Genomic DNA, 19,334 nt, shown 5'->3' with positions numbered 1-19,334 from the left:
AAAACTAAATCTGAAGATAAGTGTTTTCCATATTACAATATGGTGAATCCAATTCATCTTGTGAGATGGTTTGTAACTAATTATGGGATTTGGTAATGAGACTAGTATGGACTTTATTTTGACATTACAAATAATTGCGAGCCTTCAGGCCTGCAGGGCTTATAAACAACTGGAGTTGTAATTGACAATTTGAAGTACTTACAAGTTTATACATTATTCATTAAAAATTCTTGTGTATGTTAAAAAAATAGATTTATTGTATTTTTTGGACTTCAAGGTGTACCTAAAAACCCCAAATTGGCCAGAAATCTGAAAGTGCGCCTCATAACCCGTTACACCTTCTATACCACAAAACACTGTGGATAAGATTGGAAAGGCATCCAGTATTTGTACGTGTGCGTTGATAAACAAGGTTGAACGGTATTGTATTTGTGCAATGAATTATCAATCGGAAAACAACTCTGACCGAAATCGCAAAGTATAGTATGCAATGGGAATCAAACCCGGGTCACGACGGTGAGAACGACATCACTTACCACTAGACCACCAGTGATACAGATGACACATGAAAAGGCTTTGGATTTAATCTCATTATCACACTATTTTATACCACGTTACCAGAAACAAATGCTAGAGAATGGTGAAAACAGAAATTTCGTCCTAAACAATATAAATAAACGTCTGATTTGTCACCGGATTAGTACAAATATTTGTTTCCCTCGTCGTGCTTTTTTCGCATTTATTTATATAATTATGGATGACTTTGTTTTCCCCATTCTCTCATATTTGTTTCTGGCACTGTGAGTAAAAATGGTATGATAATGAGATAAAGACCAATGCCTTTTCTTATGTCATCTGTATCACCAGCTGTCTAGCGGTTAGGTTCGGTGTGATCACCTTAGCAGTCTGAGTTCGATTCCTGTTGTGTGATTTTGGTGAGCGACATTTTTCGACTAATCAATCATTGCACTAATATGTACTGTAGGTGTAAATACAATATCTATTACTCTAGTTTTTTTTCTCCCACTCGCCTTATGGTCCAGTGCGCCTTATATATGAATAATATATGACAAGAGATTTTTTATTTTTCGAGGGTCGCTTTATAATGTGGAAAATACGGTAGTAATTTATTCTTCCCGTCCTGTGGTTAACTACCATTTTGCTCACTGCGTAGGGGTAAAATGAAGGTCGCGGGTCAAGTGTGCAAAGGACTTTACTGGTGTTTTCACCTCAAGGTGATGAGTTGACTGCCACAGTCCTCAAGTCTCAAGTCAAGCGATGCGAGCAGGAGGTCAGACTGGCGGTCATGTTGCGTTTGCCGGTTATCACTCTTCATGTTGGACTTTGTTGTTGTTTTTTTTCCTGCACGGGACACATTGCCGTCATTCTTGAGATGCGACTGTTGGTACGCTCTGCCGGATGTCTATAGCCACTGTATGTTTCTTTTTATCAGCACATCAGTCACGCTTGGGGGTCAAACGTTCAAGAGTGAACGAGGGAGGCAAAGAGCGGACGCGCTAGTTGCCGGCGCTAGAGGAGGCTCGGAGACAGAGCGGTGCCCTCCTATTATCAGATTAGCGATGGATGATAAGCGAGGAATACAAACAAAATGCGCGAGAATGAGGAACCACAGACAGCCGGGCGGCAAATCCAGAAGAATGCGCCAGAGGTGGCCTCTATGAGGGCACATGACGCGCAGAGTACTCACCCCGCTGTCACGCCCGATGTTTTCCGGGTAAGATTGCCAGCCAGCTGTCAATCAAGACCCTTGCTACTATTCACTGGTTTAAACTAAACTAACTGAACAACAATTTGTTGATGTTGGTAATAAAATCGATCACAGACTATAAATGAGGCATCTCTACATTAATATATTCTATGCTCAATAGTGTCTCCGTCTCGAGTGGTAACATACAGAAATGGTGGCATCAACATCATGCACATGTACCAAAACTTCTCAAGTTTTGGAGCATCTTAACCTGAATGATGATATATGATATATATATATATATATATATATATATATATATATATATATATATATATGTGAGAAAATAGAAATAATAACAATAACGAATATAAAAACGGATACAATTTACCTGCAAATGAATGAGTCACACACAACACGTGGTTAGCTCCTCTGCTGGCTTTCAACACTATAAGGGGAATTAGCATTGTAGCACAACATGCAACGTCCGGCAAAACTAACATAAATGGCGACAGAACAAAACAAAAATAAATCCAAACAGCTTGACAACATCAATCACATTACTATGGATGTTGAGAGATTTGTCAGCTGCGGTTTTAATGTTTAAAATTAACTTTTTGCGGAGCACCAAAAGATTGTGCCCTACCGTTAGCAGCACGCTGTAGACTGCCAACGGCATCAGCCTTCCGGTCACAAGATCAAAAGCCAAACCAAACCTTACCCAATGCCAGTAGGTAGCACTGTTGGACTCATCATGCAATGTTTGGAAAACAGAATTGGCGTGACTTAGGTGTAGCTCAGTGATGCACCAGCATTTAAAGAGCACATCAGACAGTCAAACGAAATAGAGTTTGACTCGCCTCGGCGAAATTCAGGTAACGTTTAGGCCTTTACGGTTTTGATTTTACATTTTAAACAAATATATTTCACTATAAAAGAGAGCTTTTGCAATATGCCACACTGTGCTTGATAAACTTATTTTAAATTAAAAGCATGCAGTCCAAAGAACAAATGTCAGTTGTTATAACATTAAAAAAACACAAATGTCAGTTGTTCACCACGTTTGATTTAAAGATGTTGAAAATTGTTAAGTACTTTTGTTACAAATCTCCACAGATTGAACTTCACAAAATGCACATCGTATTTTTTTAATTTCCTGTTCTACGGCTGCTAATGAGTCCATTCTTGATTCGCAGGGATATTTTTTTTTTACTTGATTTAAATTTATTATTTATTTGTCTGTTTCTAAAAATCGACAGAGGTTCATTTACAGATTTATGTCCCTACTGAAAAACTGCCTGGTGGTCGGGAGCTTCCTGGCCTTTTTCGGTTGGAAGTTTGCTCCTTTGCTCGCCTTGGACGAAGATGTTGAAACCCTGACCACCAAGTTCACAGAGACGATGACTGAAGCAGCAAAATAAATTGTAGCAAAACACTGGAAGAAGATAAAGCCGTGGGTTACAAACGTAATTCTCTAGCAGTGCGACATAAGGCAAGAACTAAAGAAGAAAAGAAACAGCCCTGGAAGCGCAGCCAAGTATAATGCAGCCAACAAGAAGGTTGGAAAAATCTTGAGAGAAGCAAAGGAGAAATTAATTTGGGACCAATACTCGGAATTAGAAGAGTGCTTCAACAAGATCAATTCAAAGCAAGCCTTCCAGATTTTAAATTACCTCACACAAACAAAACAGGCAAAAGTCAGCAACATTAAGGATGAGGCAGGGAATAAGCTCACTGAAGAAATGGAGATCATGAATGGATGGACAGAATACTGCTCCAAACTACAACCACCCCGCACAGGGAGACCCTAAAGTCCTTAAGAATTCTGGCCCAAGGAAATTGACAACCTTCCTATCTTCAGTGAAGAAGAGGCAGCAATTAACTCACTGAAGAACGGCAAGTCTACAGGAGTCGACATCATCCCATCAGAACTCTACGAAATGGTGGTGAGCAAACTGGAAATTTTTACAAAGATTTGTTGAAAGATCTGGCAAACAGGACACTTGCTTTCTGCATGGACAAAATCGCCAGTAATTATGACAAAACAAAAGTAATGACCAAAAATCCCCAAGGTATCACCACAAGCATCACCATCAACCACAGAAAGCTCGAACTAGTTACCAAATTTAAATATCTGGGAGCTGTCATATCAGAAGTTGGGTCAGAACCAGAAATGATGGTCATAATAGCTTAAACCACAGCTGCACTTGCCAGACCTAAACCCATTTGGAGAGACAAGAACATATCGGTGAAATCAGAGATCAGACTCATGCAGGCGCTGGTTACTTCCATCTTCCTCTACGCTTGGAGACTTGGACTCTGACAGCAGAACTGGAAAAGAAAATCCAGGCCATAGAGATGTGATGCTACAGGAAACTTCTAGGCATCAGCTACATAGCCCATGTGACAAACGAAATGGTGCGCAACACCATCAGAGGACACATTGGACTCTACGAAGAACAGTTGTCAACTGTACAAAGTCACAAGATTATCAGGACTGACCAAGATAATTCTCCTGGGCACAGTCCAAAGGGGCAGGAGGAGAGGAAGACCGAAAAACAACTGGGTCGACAACATTAAGGAATAGTGCCAACTATGCGACGACCCAAGAACAGGCCAGGACCGTTAACGGTGGAAAAGGCCTTACAGAGTTGCGTCCTCATTGGTGCCTCGACAACCCATGCGGTTAAGGTATCCATGAACAGTGATGTCTCTGTGCTTAATTGTTTTTTGCGTTTTATTAAATTTTTGTACAAATCTGGGCTATGTTCAATAAAATTTATTGTACTCATTTTTTGTGTTTATTGTCATTTGCCACATAATTAAATCAACTTCATGTTAAATTTAATAAAATATTTATAGTTATCCGTTCATTTGACTAATTGTTGCAGTAGTCTGTGACTAGTCGACTATTAATATGGTTGTTAGTCCCAGTCAGATTAAACGTTTTCTTTTTTGTGTCAAGCATAGGTGACAGACGACTACACCCTGATCGGCCGCAACCTGTTCAAGAAGGAAACCAATTTGCAGATCTTCGTCGGGCTGAAGGTGACGCTGTCGACGGGTGAAACCGGCGTCATCGAGGGTAGTTTTGGACAGAGCGGCAAGTTCAAAATTCGAGTGCAAGGTAAAGACAAAAAAATGTGATAGGCCTATACCAGTTCGGTGATGTAAGTGGCTGTCTGCTTCAAAACCCACAACGAAAATTTTTTTCATTTCGCGGCCTCATCTGATAGTTTTAAAGTAGACATATCTGTCTGAATTAGATTAAAAATTTCAATTCCTGACTAAAAACACAGTCACCATTCGTTTGCTCGAGCATCTTCTGAAATTCAGAACTTTTTTACTTGCTGCTGCCATCTCTTGGCTTTTGTGATCATTGCAGCCCCTGTTAGCTCATTGATGATGTGCGTACAAGTGAGTGCATTTCTTTGACGCACTTGAATAAACCAACACTTTTTTTTCCATTTTTCTTGGTGTTTGGGTTGGCCTTTGGACTGTACTTGAAGAAGGTATTTTCCTACTTTCACCATTATCATCCTTCACTAACAAATGGAAACAAAAGAAAATTCTGGGAAAAGCATGGCATCACTCTCCAACACTCGCCTCTATCCCCCATTCCGCCTAATGTGATCCACCCCTGATATTTTTGCTTAAATTAAGATTAAAGCATAAAGGCTCCTTGAACTCAGTTGACCATTTTTAATACATACTTAATCGAAAATGTATTAATATTATTAATTTTAATACATTTTATTATTTTTTATTAATATTTAATTTCCAAATTGTATTAATATTTAAATTCCAAAAACACGCATTTCAGGTGAATTGGCCGGTCCAAATTGTCCCTAGGTGTGAATGAGTGAGTGAGTTGTCTGTCCCTGTGTGCCCTGCGATTGGCTGGCAACCAGTTCAGGGTGTCCCCTGCCCACTGCCTGATGATTGCTGGGATGGGCTCCAGCACCCCCGTGACCCTACGGAGGATAAGCGGTGTAGCTAATGAGATGAGATGAGATGAGACTTAATCAAGAATTTAGCTTTCCACATTTTTAAGGACACTTCAAACAATGCACCACACCTTTTAGTGAAGCTCAATTGAAAAATCGCATTTAGAAGGACACATATCTTGTGATTTCATGATAAACATCTGCTTTAAATACATCTATCTTACCTTTGACATATTTGTATATCCTTTTTAAATGAAATAAGTTATTTTTGTGGAGACTACTTACACCCGTGAGTAAGACGCTCCTCTCCCAGGCAAGTCTACCATTTGTGTTCTGCACTGGACTCGCTGTGCATTCAAAGACCAGTCATGCAATGGTTCAAATATTGAAAGAAGAGCTCTGGCATCTAAATGCTTTTTTTGTTTGTTTTCAATTCTCACGAGTGTTTAAGTCCAAACACTTCTTCACATTTACGTTTTTCAAAAAAACTTTACTTAGCAACGCTAATTGTATCACGATTTCAGCTTGCGGCATCGTAGCAGAGCTAACAATATTGTAAAGGACTGTTGTCACCCCGGCCACCACCTCTTTGATCTTTGAGGCAAAATATCTACAAACACTGGCCTGAGTGCAATAATATTGTACATTTATTTGTAGAGCCCGTAATCACAAAATGTCTCAAAATACTGCACAGGCCACAATTACACCATCCCCTGATCTGAAACCAACATGTGGGCAAGGAAAAAAATCAAAACCTCAACATAAAGAAAACCCGAAACCTTGAGAAGGGGCCTCACAAGTTTTGATCCCCCTTCCATGATGACCAGGCTGCAATAGATTTTGCATTTGGTAATAATTCACACGACATAGTGAACATCAATAAGAAAAAAACAATTCATCCAGAAAGTGCTCAACAGCAAAGACACCTCGAGCCTTTTCAAATTGTCCAAAAAGTCCATGACAGCAATGACGCAGCTTCCCATCTCTGCTGACTGGTCGATGAAGACGCTGATATGCTTCAGCTGCAGGCGCTGGTCCACTGATTCATCTCGATATGTCCTTCGCCCTCATTTTTACCACCAGGCAGGCAGCGGGAAAGCTCAGGAAAAAAAAGTATGAGGTGGGCATCAATCATAAGCTATGGAATAGAAGTAGGTTTTAAGTCCAGATTTGAAAACTTAAACTGAAGTTGCAAATCTTATCTCCAGGGGCAGAGCATTCCACAGCACCGGGGCCTGGATGGAGAATGCACTTGAGCCTTTAGATTTCTTCTTGGCTCTTGGAGTAACAAAGAGACCAACGTTTTCCAAGCTGAGGCTCTGTGCAGGAACATTGGGTGAAATAAAATCTGAAATATAAGAGGGGGCAAGTCCAGGCAAACATTTATACGTTCGTAAGAGAACCATAAAGTCACATCTTAAGCGGACCGGTAGCCAGTGCAAGTTAGCTAGTATAAGAGCGAGATGGTCAAACTTTATTGTTTAAGTCAAAAGTCTCGCTGATGCATTTTCAACCAGCTGCAAACTTTTGATGCTAGAAATTGGGAGACGAGAGAAAAATACATTACAGTAATTATAAATGTATGAATTATAATACCATCATCTCATCGGGACAGCATCGAGCGAATCTTCGCAATATTACGAAGGTGGAAGAAAGCTATCTAGTAATATTTTTCACATGCAACTGAACATTTTTGACTGAGGCACAATGGATGATATTACATTTGTCAAGGTTAAGAGCAGTGTTTGAGAACAAATCACAACAATGAACTGGATTTTTTGGGGGTTAAGGCCCAAAAAAATTAAGTGACATTTAGCAGCAAAAAAAATTATTCCCAAATACTGTAAGAATTGTTTTCACAAGTTTGTGAGCTTGTTTAGGTTGGTGATTGCCCTGGGAAAGAAACTGTCTTCGAGCCTGTTAGTACTTTATTTTACCATATTTTAAAAAGTGACATGAGATTTATAAATAAAAATATAAAAATCTCGAAATTGATTTTAAAGAGAAAAAAATAGGATAAATTGGCAATAAATATTTACAACGTAATTTTTTGAAACTGACCTAATATATTAAAATGATGTAATTAAAGGATAGTGCATGCAATTTAATGAAATGACACTATTTTTTTATTGCACTGTTATTACAAAAGGAAGTTGCACTTACAACTTAGGAAAAGTCTCCAAAGACTACCCTAGAAATACTTAATTTTTAATTCTTTTCTCTTTTCAGTCTTTATTACGTGTTTATTTTGTTTATCCTTGTCTAATCTCGTTGCAAACAACGTTCACCACGTTGTTATCAATGACAGACTATTGTATTCTATTCTGTTCTATTCTATCTCGAGCATGGCTGAGGAAACGAATGTGAAAGTTTCTACTTTCCGGAGCACAAGAATGTGCTGGAGCAAAACCGCACGTTGACTGTGTTTTTAGTAAGGATCTGTCATTTTTAAATCATATAAACTCTTAAAAGGTCGATTCATCTGAATATGTCTCCTTTAAAGAAGTACGTAGACGTGAAAGGTTTGGAACATAACTGAGATAAAAACATTCTGACACCAGAGCTTTTTCTTTAAATATTTAAATATTCCAACTTTTGCTGTGGCCTGTGAAGTCTTGCAGATTTTGCTTAGGGGATACATGGTTTTTGTGAACAGGGTGTCCTACTTCTCAATAACTTTTGATTTTTAACAAAAGGTATTGCCCTTGTGTCAAAGGTAAGGTATCATCCTTCATGCATTTACATTATTGCGAAAGGGCGTAAATTCAAAGGACTTTTCTTCTTGAGGATGTGGTAAGAGACATCTCTCAAGCCGCATTCCTCGGATTCCCCTTGGGGATCGTCCGTGTTCCGGGGGAAATCTGTTCGCTATTTATTTTACCTTCTGTTGCTCCAAACCCACTGCGCAGCATCGGTAGGGGAGAGAAAACAAAAACGTATCAAAAAGAAAGCCTGAACTCCATCCTCTTTGCTCAGACACTCAATATTGAGAAAATATGAGTGTGATTCAGTACACAATTTTCTTTCAAAGGCATTCAAAGTTGGAAAAACTCTTCCATCTGTAATAAACCCTCTATTGTGTTTTGAAGCTTTTCGTAATCATAGGATGAAAATGTCCTCTAAAGCGTCACTATTTTCCTAAGAATGAATGGACAGATCCCGGAAGACCTTGTCTGGTCATCACTGTAAATTATTATCTGATTTGAAAAGATTTGATGCAGCAGACGAGATTCTTCATGTTAAATTGCGCATGGCTGACAGATACAACATCGAGATTAGTTCCAGATTCTGCTTGTTGCGTAACTGTTGACGCCTTGGTGTATTTCGATGAAATCAGTTGCCACTATATCGAAAATTAGGACTTTGATATCCTTTATCGATGATTGTCACCCAAAATCTAGGAGAAAACTGTTCTGATGATCTTTTATAAGAAAAGGGGGGGTTGAGGGGGGTTATTGACAAATGATGGCGTTCATGCTGTCATGTTTCTATCTGTTAAACTATAACCCAGGCAATGTCTCCACACCCCAACCATTGTCCAAACATGTATGACCGTTCTCTTTTTATGTTGAATATAACTGAGAAATTTGCTGTGCTGTGTGAGTCCGGGACAGGAACATGAGTTTATAATTGATGTTTCCACATTTACCATTTTACCTAAAAGGGACAGTGTGTTTTATTCAGTGCCTCTTAATAGTAAACCAATTTTCGTTGATTAAAGAAATAACAATATATTGATTTAAATGGTAAAAATATTTGGAAATGAACATTTTACGTCAGAAATTCTCAGATGTCATACTTCTCAGTATGCACCCATTTTCGTTCATGAGAGAACACTGATTATCTTTGTGCTAGATCAAAACCTGGTCAATTTCATCGGACAGTATTTTCAGCAATCCTTAAAGGGACATTGTGTATTATTTAGCACCCCCTAGTGGTAAAAAATTATATTCATTTAATATATATACATATATATATACTGGACTGTCTCAGAAAATTAGAATATTGTGATAAAGTTCTTTATTTTCTGTAATGCAATTAAAAAAACAAAAATGTCATACATTCTGGATTCATTACACATCAACTGAACTATTTCAAGCCTTTTATTATTTGAATATTGCTGATTTTGGCTTACAGCTGAAAAAATCTCAAAAATCCTATCTCAAAATATTAGAATACTTCCTCAGACCAAGTAAAAAAAATAATTTTATAACAGCAAAACTAAATCAAACATTTGAAAATGTCCATTGATGCACTCAGTACTTGGTTGGGAATCCTTTTGCACGGATTACTGCATCAATCCGGCGTGGCATGGAGGCAATCAGCCTGTGGCATTGCTGAGGTGTTTTTGATGCCCAGGATGCTTCGATAGCGGCCTTCAGCTCATTTGCATTTGTAGGTCTGGTGTCTTTCATCTTCTTCTTAACTATACCCCACAAATTCTCGATGGGGTTCAGGTCAGGGGAATTAGCAGGCCAATCAAGGACAGTGATGCCATGGTCAGTGCACCAGTTACTGGTGGTTTTGGCACTGTGGGCAGGTGCCAGATCATGCTGGAAAATGAAATCCTCATCTCCATAGAGCTTTTCAGCAGATGGAAGCATGTAGTGCTCTAAAATCTCTTGGTACACAGTTGCATTTACTCTGGACTTGATGAAACACAGTGGACCAACACCAGCAGCTGACATGGCTCCCCAAACCATTGCTGACTGTGGGAACTTCACACTGGATTTCAAGCAACTTGGATTTTGCTCTTCTCCAGCCTTTCTCCAGACTCTGGCGCCTTGACTTCCAAATGAAATGCAAAACTTGCTTTCGTCTGAAAAGAGGACTTTGGACCACTCTGCAACTGTCCAGTGCTTCTTCTCCATAGCCCAAGTCAGACGCTTCTTCCGTTGTCTTGAGTTCAGAAGTGGCTTGACCATGGGAATACGGCTATTGTAGCCCATTTCCCGGACACGTCTGTGAACTGTGGCTTTTGATACCTGGACTCCAGCTTCAGCCCACTGTCTTTGAAGCTCCCCCAAATTCTGGAAGCGGCTCTTCTTCACAATTTTGTTAAGGCTGCGGTCATCTCTCTTGGTTGTGCAGCGTTTCCGGCCACATTTTTCCCTTCCAACAGACTTTTTGTGGATATGCTTTGAAACTGCACTCTGTGAACAGCCTGCTCTTTGAGAAATTTCTTTTTGTGTCTTACCCTCCTGATGGAGGGTATCAATGATGGTCCTCTGGACAGCAGTCAGATCAGCAGTGATTTAGTTTACTGAACCAAGCTGAGTGTTTTTAAGGCTCAGGAAACCCTCGCAAGGTGTTTCGAGTTAATTAGATGATTCAGTTGAATAGCCTACTTGTATACTTTTTCGTGATATTCTAATATTTTGAGATTGGATTTTTGAGTTTTCTTAAGCTGTAAGCCAAATTCAGCAATATTAAAATAATAAAAGGCTTGAAATAGTTCAGTTGATGTGTAATGAATCCAGAATGTATGACATTTTTGTTTTTTTAATTGCATTACAGAAAATAAAGAACTTTATCACAATATTCTAATTTTCTGAGACAGTCCAGTATATATATATATATATATATATATATATATATATAATATATATGAAATGATGCCCCTACGACCCTAGAAGTTAAGGGATCCAAACTCAAAGGTTGGGAGGGAGCTGACATAATTATCTTTCTGCTAGGGTTACCCAAAAAACAAAAAAAAAACGGCGTGGAAGGCTTGGCAAAAATATCAGAAAGGAAAATAGTGCGGTTTGATGACTGAGTCCCCGTAATTTGTATCCATCCTTGTGCTTTTACCACTCGTTTTATTGAAAAGACTTACCACTCACCACAATTAAAAAAGGCGTGTGGTCGAGTTCTGCTCGTATGTAGCCTATTATAGGAATGGAAAAAAAACGCCATGTATTGACCTAACTGTGGCATTCTTGCCAAAGTGACTGATCATAAAAAGAAAATGTCACTGATAAATCAACCATTTTACGTGATGAATTCATTTCTTTGTGGCAAAAAATCAGGAATGCGCATAAGGCATGGGATAAACTGAATGGGTTTACATGAACCAGTTATGATTTCTGAACGGATGAAGTCAACCCTCTTATTTGGACTATAAGGACTCCAAGCATAATTGGTTTACCCTATTATTGCCAATATTCTGGCCTCAATTTGGCCACTCCCTGCATAGAGGCACACTAACTGATAGTACTGTTATTAATACCAATAGCATTTTTGACACTTAAAAATGTTTCGTTAAAAATGTTCAGCAATAATTACTGATCACTGTACAGTGGAACCTCGGTTTTCGAATGCCTCTCAGTTCGAACAAATCAGATTCAGATTCAGATTTACTTTATTGGTTCTCGACCAAAAATTTCGAGAAATTCTTGCTTCGCTTTTCGTTCAAAAAATCGTAGTTTGAAGGCCGGTACGCTAGGGGCGATGCTGACCGGCGTACGGGTGTAGATTGCCCCCACCCCTCGTGAAGAACTGTTGTCACGTGAGCGCGCACTTCTTTTTGCTTTCGTTTTTAATATCGGTGAACGGAGTGTTTTAACCCCTAATTATGCCTCGGAAGAAGGTCGGTGCAAGCAGCAAAGTTGCTACAGGTGAAAAAAGAAGAGTTGTGCGTACAACTATTGCATTTAAGAAAGAAATAATAGCAAAATATGAAGAAAATGGGCGAGTTTCCCTTCTTTCGAGGGAATAGAGCATGGCTTCTGCAGACCACCACAAAGGTAAGAAATCCTATTCATAAATCTTTTCTTTATTCTTTAACCGCTCACCACTTTTTGTGGAGACCCGGGTGTTAAATGACGTGTAAACGACCTGATTTTTTTATTTTTACACGTTCATGTTAGCGTAATTTTTCGTACGGAAGATTACGCTAACGCGAACGTACGATTAGCCTGGGTTAGCTTCATGTTTACGTTCGTGGTAAACATTCAGGTTGTTGGAACGGATTAAAACGATTTTACATTACTTTTAATGGGAAAAACGATTTTCGGTGATCGACCAAATCGGTTTTCGAACGGGGTTCTGGAACGGATTATTGTCGAGAACCGAGGTTTCACTGTATTTATTCCTCTATAACAAGCATTTGTGTTAACCCCCCTCCCCTCTTTTGTTTTGATTAAAAATCAGTGTATAATTTTCTTTCACTTGTTCTCATCTCATACGAAGCATTGCAAGTGACAAATGTTGTTCCATAACGTGAAAGCATGATTTGGTGTTTATTTGTATCTATCAGGACAAACGTGTTTGTAACCTGGTTTACATTTAAATACTGTACTGTACTGAAAAGATTGGATATGTATTTATAGGTTTTCTTTGCTACACAAGGTTTCACGGTACTGTAATGCTGATCAAAATCACAAAGCAATGTATACAACAAGAATCAAACCCTGGTCGCGATGGTGAGAGCGCTGACACTTAATCAGAAGACCACCAGTGATACAGATAAAATATGAAAAGACATTAAATTTTATCTCATTATCACACTGTTTAACTCATGGTGCCAGGAACAAATGTTAATATAAAGTGCGCAACTGTTGTACACTAATACGGTATCGCTTATTGTAGTAACAATTTCTTGCGCCTTATAATGCTGTGCGCCTTGTATATGGAAAATACATGACAAAAGACTATTTTTGGGGGTGGTGCCTTATGATCCATTGCGTTTTATTGTGCGGAAAATACTGTAACATGATACTACTATGAATTAATGAATGAATGAAAACTTTATTTTGAACATTAAAATAAAAACAGGACAAAAATAATGAATCAACAACAAAATAATGTTACATACCATGTTCGAAAAGGGGTAGTCAGAAGAAGATGCTTATTTTCCCTACCCCTTTATCTTCCCTATTAAATACATTTTACAAATCCTCTTCTCCTCTTGTGTCTAATATAACAAAATCTCATGGATATACTTATTACATAGGTCAGATATCAATATTTATAATAATTACAATAATCACATATTTTATACACTAATCTTCGTAATCCCCATCCCTCAACGTCATAATGCCACTAGTTACCAAATATCACTGCGGCACCAATGATAATAACAACAATAAAAATAAACATAATATTTATAATAACAGTTATGATATAATAATAGCAACAATAACAACAAGTTAATAGTTTTAAACGCAGTATTTCCAATCTCACTCATATCCCATTTTCCTCATCCCTGTATTTCGCCAGTAATGTTTTTTTGTATTTACTGTAAATTTGAACACATGAATAGTTGGACATTGTTTGATCACATTTTGTAAATTATTCCAAGGTTTGACTCCACACACAGACACACACATACTTTTCCTGGTTGTTCTCACCTTTGAGATTTTGAATTCACTACAGCCCCTCAAGTTATAATTTCCCTCTTTCCGAGTGAATAATTTTTGTATGTTTTCTGGCACTATGTTTTTGTTGACCTTAAATAACAGCTGTGAAGTGAAAATTTTCATTAAATCATCCGATTTTAATAATTTGGACTGCATGAATACAATATTAGTATTATCCCGATATCCTACCCTGTGTTTGGTTCTTATTGCACGTTTTTGATCATCGATACCACTTACATTTATGGAACATAAAAAACAAACAACAATCATTACTGATTATTATTGTAACTAGCTACTTTATAGTGACATTTAATGTTTGAAGATTTACCACATCGAGTGATTTATCAGTCAAGTCAGGTCATATTGGTTTGTATAGCCCTTAATCACAAAGAGTCTCAAAGGGCAGCACAGACCACAGATTATTGCAAACTACAGGCCGTTATGACACTATCCTCTGATCTGAAACCATCATGAGGGCAAGGAAAAACTCAAAAACCTCAACATGTGAAAAATGTGGAAACAATGAGAAGGGACCGCACATAAGGTCATCCCCCTTATCAGTTGCTTTTTAAAATCAGAACTGACTCAATGTATGCAGACCCACCATACGTCTAATTTACAAAAAGTGGATGATTCTGCTGTATACGTGTTCGCATGTGAACGCAAGTTCATTCAAGTTAGCACACGCGGGCGTAGCCGCAACCGGCGGGGTCTATCTCCGCATAACAAGCCTTACATTGGCGTAACGATAACAACAAGAATGCTGGCGCCGCGATGCATGAGGCCAGACAGACAGCGCGTTAAGCGATGAAACTGGAACATCATTTACCCACCGTGTCCAAAGCCGGGGGCGTAATTTTCAGCCGGCTCAAATAGATAGCGCAAATAGAAGCATAAGGGGGACAAAAATGTGACTCAGCGCGAGGAGCGTGACATAGTTGCTCTTCGTTCTCAGGAAATGAAGGTCAGGGCAGGCGACAAACTGGGGGACCCGCTTGTTTTCAATGTTGTTGTTTTTTTAATGTTAAATCTGAAGAACGAAGGCTCCGGGTCACACATGGGACTCGAAACAGTTTAATTATGTGGTTCTGTGCTGTACTTTTCAGACTATAATCTGACCTATATGATAGGCAGTGTTGGGCAAGTTACTTTAAAAAAGAAATTCGTTTTACAGTAGCTACTCACTACTTCCTCCAAAAAGTAACTGAGTTACTCTATAGTAAAATTAACTAGTTGCCAGGGAAAGTAACTATTTCAGTTACATGATCTTAAGGCACCACCCCCCAAAAAATAGTCTTTTGTTATGTATTTTCCATATACAAGGCGCACTGAACTATAGAGCGCATGAAATTGTTACTACAATAAGAGATACCGTATTAGTGTATTACAGTTGTGCACTTTATCATGTTTTATGTCAAATAATTTGAAATTTTTTGAGCAAATACGGAACACCGATTTTATTTATCGAGATGAGAATCTATTTCTGTAGAACCAACTTTTTCCTCTCTGCTCACTAAAAAGAGACTTTGGTTTCCAAAGGGCTCTTCAGGTTATTTTTGTTGCTTTAATCCCTACATGACAAATTATTATGGAACACTATGCACCTAAATAAAAGGGAAAATACAATAACAAAAGAAAAACGATAAAGGAAAAAAACATGAATAAATTTGACATATTTATCTAAACCCATTAACACTAAAAAACACAGAAAATATAATTAAAATATTATTTATGAATCTACTAAAAAAGATAAGATACAAAAACAATTTTAGCTTTTTGATGCTCAACAAATTTAAAGTCGACAAATATACATATTGACCAATTAGAAGAGAGAAAAGGCATCTCAGATGGAACCAGCTGTTGATTGGTGGGGAACCCGATCCTTTCATTCACTTCCAAGAGCCTGCTCCCTTTTGAAATATTACAGAATGGCGGCCAGTGTTTTTTGAATTGAGTACTAAAGAACATGCGTACTGTGTGTCTGGATGTTCTCCACAGAGGGTCTCCGCCCGGAAACGAAGCAGTTGCTGTCCTCGACCACTTCCAAGAAAAAGGGGAAGGGGAAAGACGCAGAGGAACCCAAATCGGACGCTCCGCACGTTAGCATTCACTTGGATTTCAAGCGCTACATATTTGATCCCCACAAGAAGATGGTTCAGTTGTGACCTCTGCCTGGCGGGTGAACATTTCAAGAGACTCTTTGTCCTTGGACCAAGATTTTGCTGAACTAATTTTGAGGGGTGGGAAATTATTATGTGAAATACATTGGTGAAATGATACAACTACTTGGGAAAAGAAAGTGACATCTCCCTCTCGAGCGCCTGACTCAATTGGATATGCTGATAATCATGTATTTGTTATTTTTAAATAGCCCTCAGAATCCGATTTAGGAGTAATTGATTTTTTTTCCTCTCCGCACATCTGATTACTGTGTTTTTAAACCAGCTTGCCAAGTCCAGTACTGAAAAAAAAAATCATTCGATGCTATAAAGCAATCTTGTTCTTATCTATCACTGGGGTCAATGATTAATCATGCAGCCATTTTCTTTTTGACATTTCTTGAAATGACAACAGTAAAAGGGTTTTGACCCTGAAATCTCAGCAGATTTAATTGAAGTCACAAAAATAAAATCAACCCCATCACCAACTCAATTTCCGATTCATTATAATTATTATTTTTTTTGCTTCTTCGCTTGTCATGAATTTTATTATTTTGTGTACGGCTGCCATCGAGGAGCCTCAAATGAAGTTAAAATTATCAAGCGGGGGTTGCAGAACTGGTATCAGAAAATGAATTGGTGCCATGTTTGTGAAAAAAGAAAAAACAACCCCAAAACATAAGCTTAAAATATGCATGTATCTATCCATCATTGATAAGACTCGCGATGTTTTAAAGTTTGTTTATTAGACCCGTTTGATTCCTTCTGTACTATATGAAGATTTGAATATACATTTTCAATATACCTTGCAGGATGACATTTTTTAAACTTTTGTGTGTACGTGGGTTGCGCTTCTATATGTTTAATTGATTTGGGTTAGATATGGTGAGGAGGGTAGGTGGTAACATATATGATTGTATTTTTTTTAAATGTGCCTCGGTTGTCTTACTGCCACTTGGTGTAATAAATATAACTGGGATAAGATGAAAAGATAACCACATACGTCTTATTTTCACTGAAATAGTGGGGCAAATAAACATTTAGTCAACCACCTATTGTGCAAGTTATCTCATACTTATTTTGGGAAATAAGTATTTGGTCTATGCCAAAAGTTCATCTCAATATTTTTTTATGTACCCTTTGTTGGCAATAACGGTGGCCAAAAGTTTTCTGTAACTCTTCACAAGCTTTTCACACTCTTTAGCTGGGATTTTGGCCCATTCCTCCATGCAGATCTCCTCTAGAGCAGAAACATTTTGGGGCTGTTGTTGGGCAACAGACTTTCCACTCCCTCCACAGATTTTCTATACGATTGAGATCTGGACACAGTCTAGGCCACTCCAGGACCTTGACATGTTTCTTATGAAGCCACTCTTTTGTTGCCCTGGCTACTTGTTTAGGATCATTGTCATGCTAAAAGACCCTAAAAAAAAGCACCACTCATCATCTTTTACTCTCCTATATTACTTAATCTAACATACTGTGCTGAGATATGGGGTAATACTTATCCATCAACCCTATATTCACTTTTCAAATTACAGAAACAAGCAATAGGAACAATTTGTAAAACAAGCTAGAGCACATACACCTAACCTTTTCATAGAGGCAAAACTACTAAAAGATAATAGATTTGATTAAATTTCAAACAGCCCAGATGATGTGTTGAGCTGCAAACAGAAGCCTCCCTGCAAACCTTCTTTGAGATAAAAAATTTAGGATATGACATGAGAAGAAATGGTCATCTTACAGCGTTAAATCACAGAACACCTCTTAGATCCTTTTCAACTGTCTGTTATCGACCAAAATTGTTGAATGGTCTAGACAATGACATAAAAGAATGGTCAAGCCCTCAAGTTTTTAAGAAAAACCACAAAACAAGACTAATGCACAGATAATAAGAAATAGTGACATCGAAGATTACACTAATTAATTACCACATACAATATGTTACACACACAAAATTCATCACATAAATCCAAACAAGGTCAAAAGCCTGCTACTGTCTGTTATGGTACTGAATGTACTTTATCCAGGTTAATCGAGACACAAGACACACACAAGATGTTATTGTTAACCAAGACCAATGGCAACCTCTTATTAATCTTATGGTACATCGATGCTGAGCACAACACAGAGGGCAGAAAATTAACCATCCGACTTTCAAGGTTCGCCTGATACCTCACTGCTACTACAACAAGACACTGCCACCAAAATGGAACTTCTAAATTGGGCTTTCAGTGGAATTGACCAGATTTATTTTACTTGGAGAGCCGAAAGTAATAAAGTCCTTTGTCCAAAAGGCATGTTGTTCAAACATGTCAATTTTCAACTTTTGTAACCCTGCATGTGATGACCACTGGAAAAAAGTCAATCAATCTTTAATGTCCTTGCTGATTAATGGAAATTGTCACTCTAAATCTCTTGAAACATGGCCAACATTGGTCACTTTGCAGAAAAACAGCCTCAAAGCATGATGTTTCCACCCCCATGGTTCACATTAGGTAGAGTGTTTTTCAGATGCAATCCAATTTTTCTTTCCAGTCTAAACAAGAGAACCTGTGTTTCTAACAAAAAGTTATATTTTGGGTTGACCACAAGACATTTTCCCGGTCATCATCTTGATCATCCAAATGCTATCTAGCGAATCGCAGACGGTCCTGGATGAGTACTGTCTTCAGGCGGGAGACGTCTGGCAGTGCAGGATTTGAGTCCCTGGCGGCGCATTGTGTCACTGATGGTAGCTTTTGTTACTGTCATCTTGTGTCTCTGTAGGTCATTGACTAGAAATCTTGCTTGTTTGTAGGTGACCAAATATTTCTTTTTCACTTTTAATTTGGAAATAAATCCTTTTGAAATCAAAACACATTGATTTCCTGTTTTTTTACTCCCCCACGTTGTGTCTCACATGGTTGAGGTTTACCCATGTTGGCCATTGCAGGTCTCTCTAATTGTAACTTGCACAATTGGATGTTGACTTGTTTGCTCTACTGTACGTTTCTAAATAAGGCAATTAATCATGAAACACATACACATCCATTGTAATTTACCTCTTTCTTTAATTTCTATTCCTCTTATCCATTTTGTTGTGTGCAGGCTGTTCCCCCCAAAATTGATGTTATGGATAGATCATTTAAATAAAATTATTTCTACTTATATTGTG

General features: G+C 38.2%; 1 protein-coding gene across 1 annotated transcript in view; it reads left to right on the top strand.

Annotated features, from left to right (window-relative positions):
• The window catches only part of eefsec (eukaryotic elongation factor, selenocysteine-tRNA-specific), a 33,639-nt gene extending 16,792 nt beyond the window's left edge, over positions 1 to 16,847 (top strand). Inside the window, exons 7-8 of the mRNA XM_088338395.1 lie at positions 4,679 to 4,835; positions 16,014 to 16,847. Coding sequence (XP_088194521.1) covers positions 4,679 to 4,835; positions 16,014 to 16,180 — 324 coding nt within the window. The 3' untranslated portion in view covers positions 16,181 to 16,847. The remainder of the gene's footprint in view (positions 1 to 4,678; positions 4,836 to 16,013) is intronic.
• The last annotated feature ends 2,487 nt before the right edge of the window (positions 16,848 to 19,334 follow it).

This window comes from Urocampus carinirostris, chromosome 6 (genome assembly GCF_059441175.1).
Source record: "Urocampus carinirostris isolate Australia breed hairy pipefish chromosome 6, RoL_Ucar_1.0, whole genome shotgun sequence".
Classification (NCBI taxonomy): domain Eukaryota; kingdom Metazoa; phylum Chordata; class Actinopteri; order Syngnathiformes; family Syngnathidae; genus Urocampus; species Urocampus carinirostris.
Note: the sequence above shows the minus strand (reverse complement) of the source record. Positions and strands in the feature narration are given on the sequence as shown.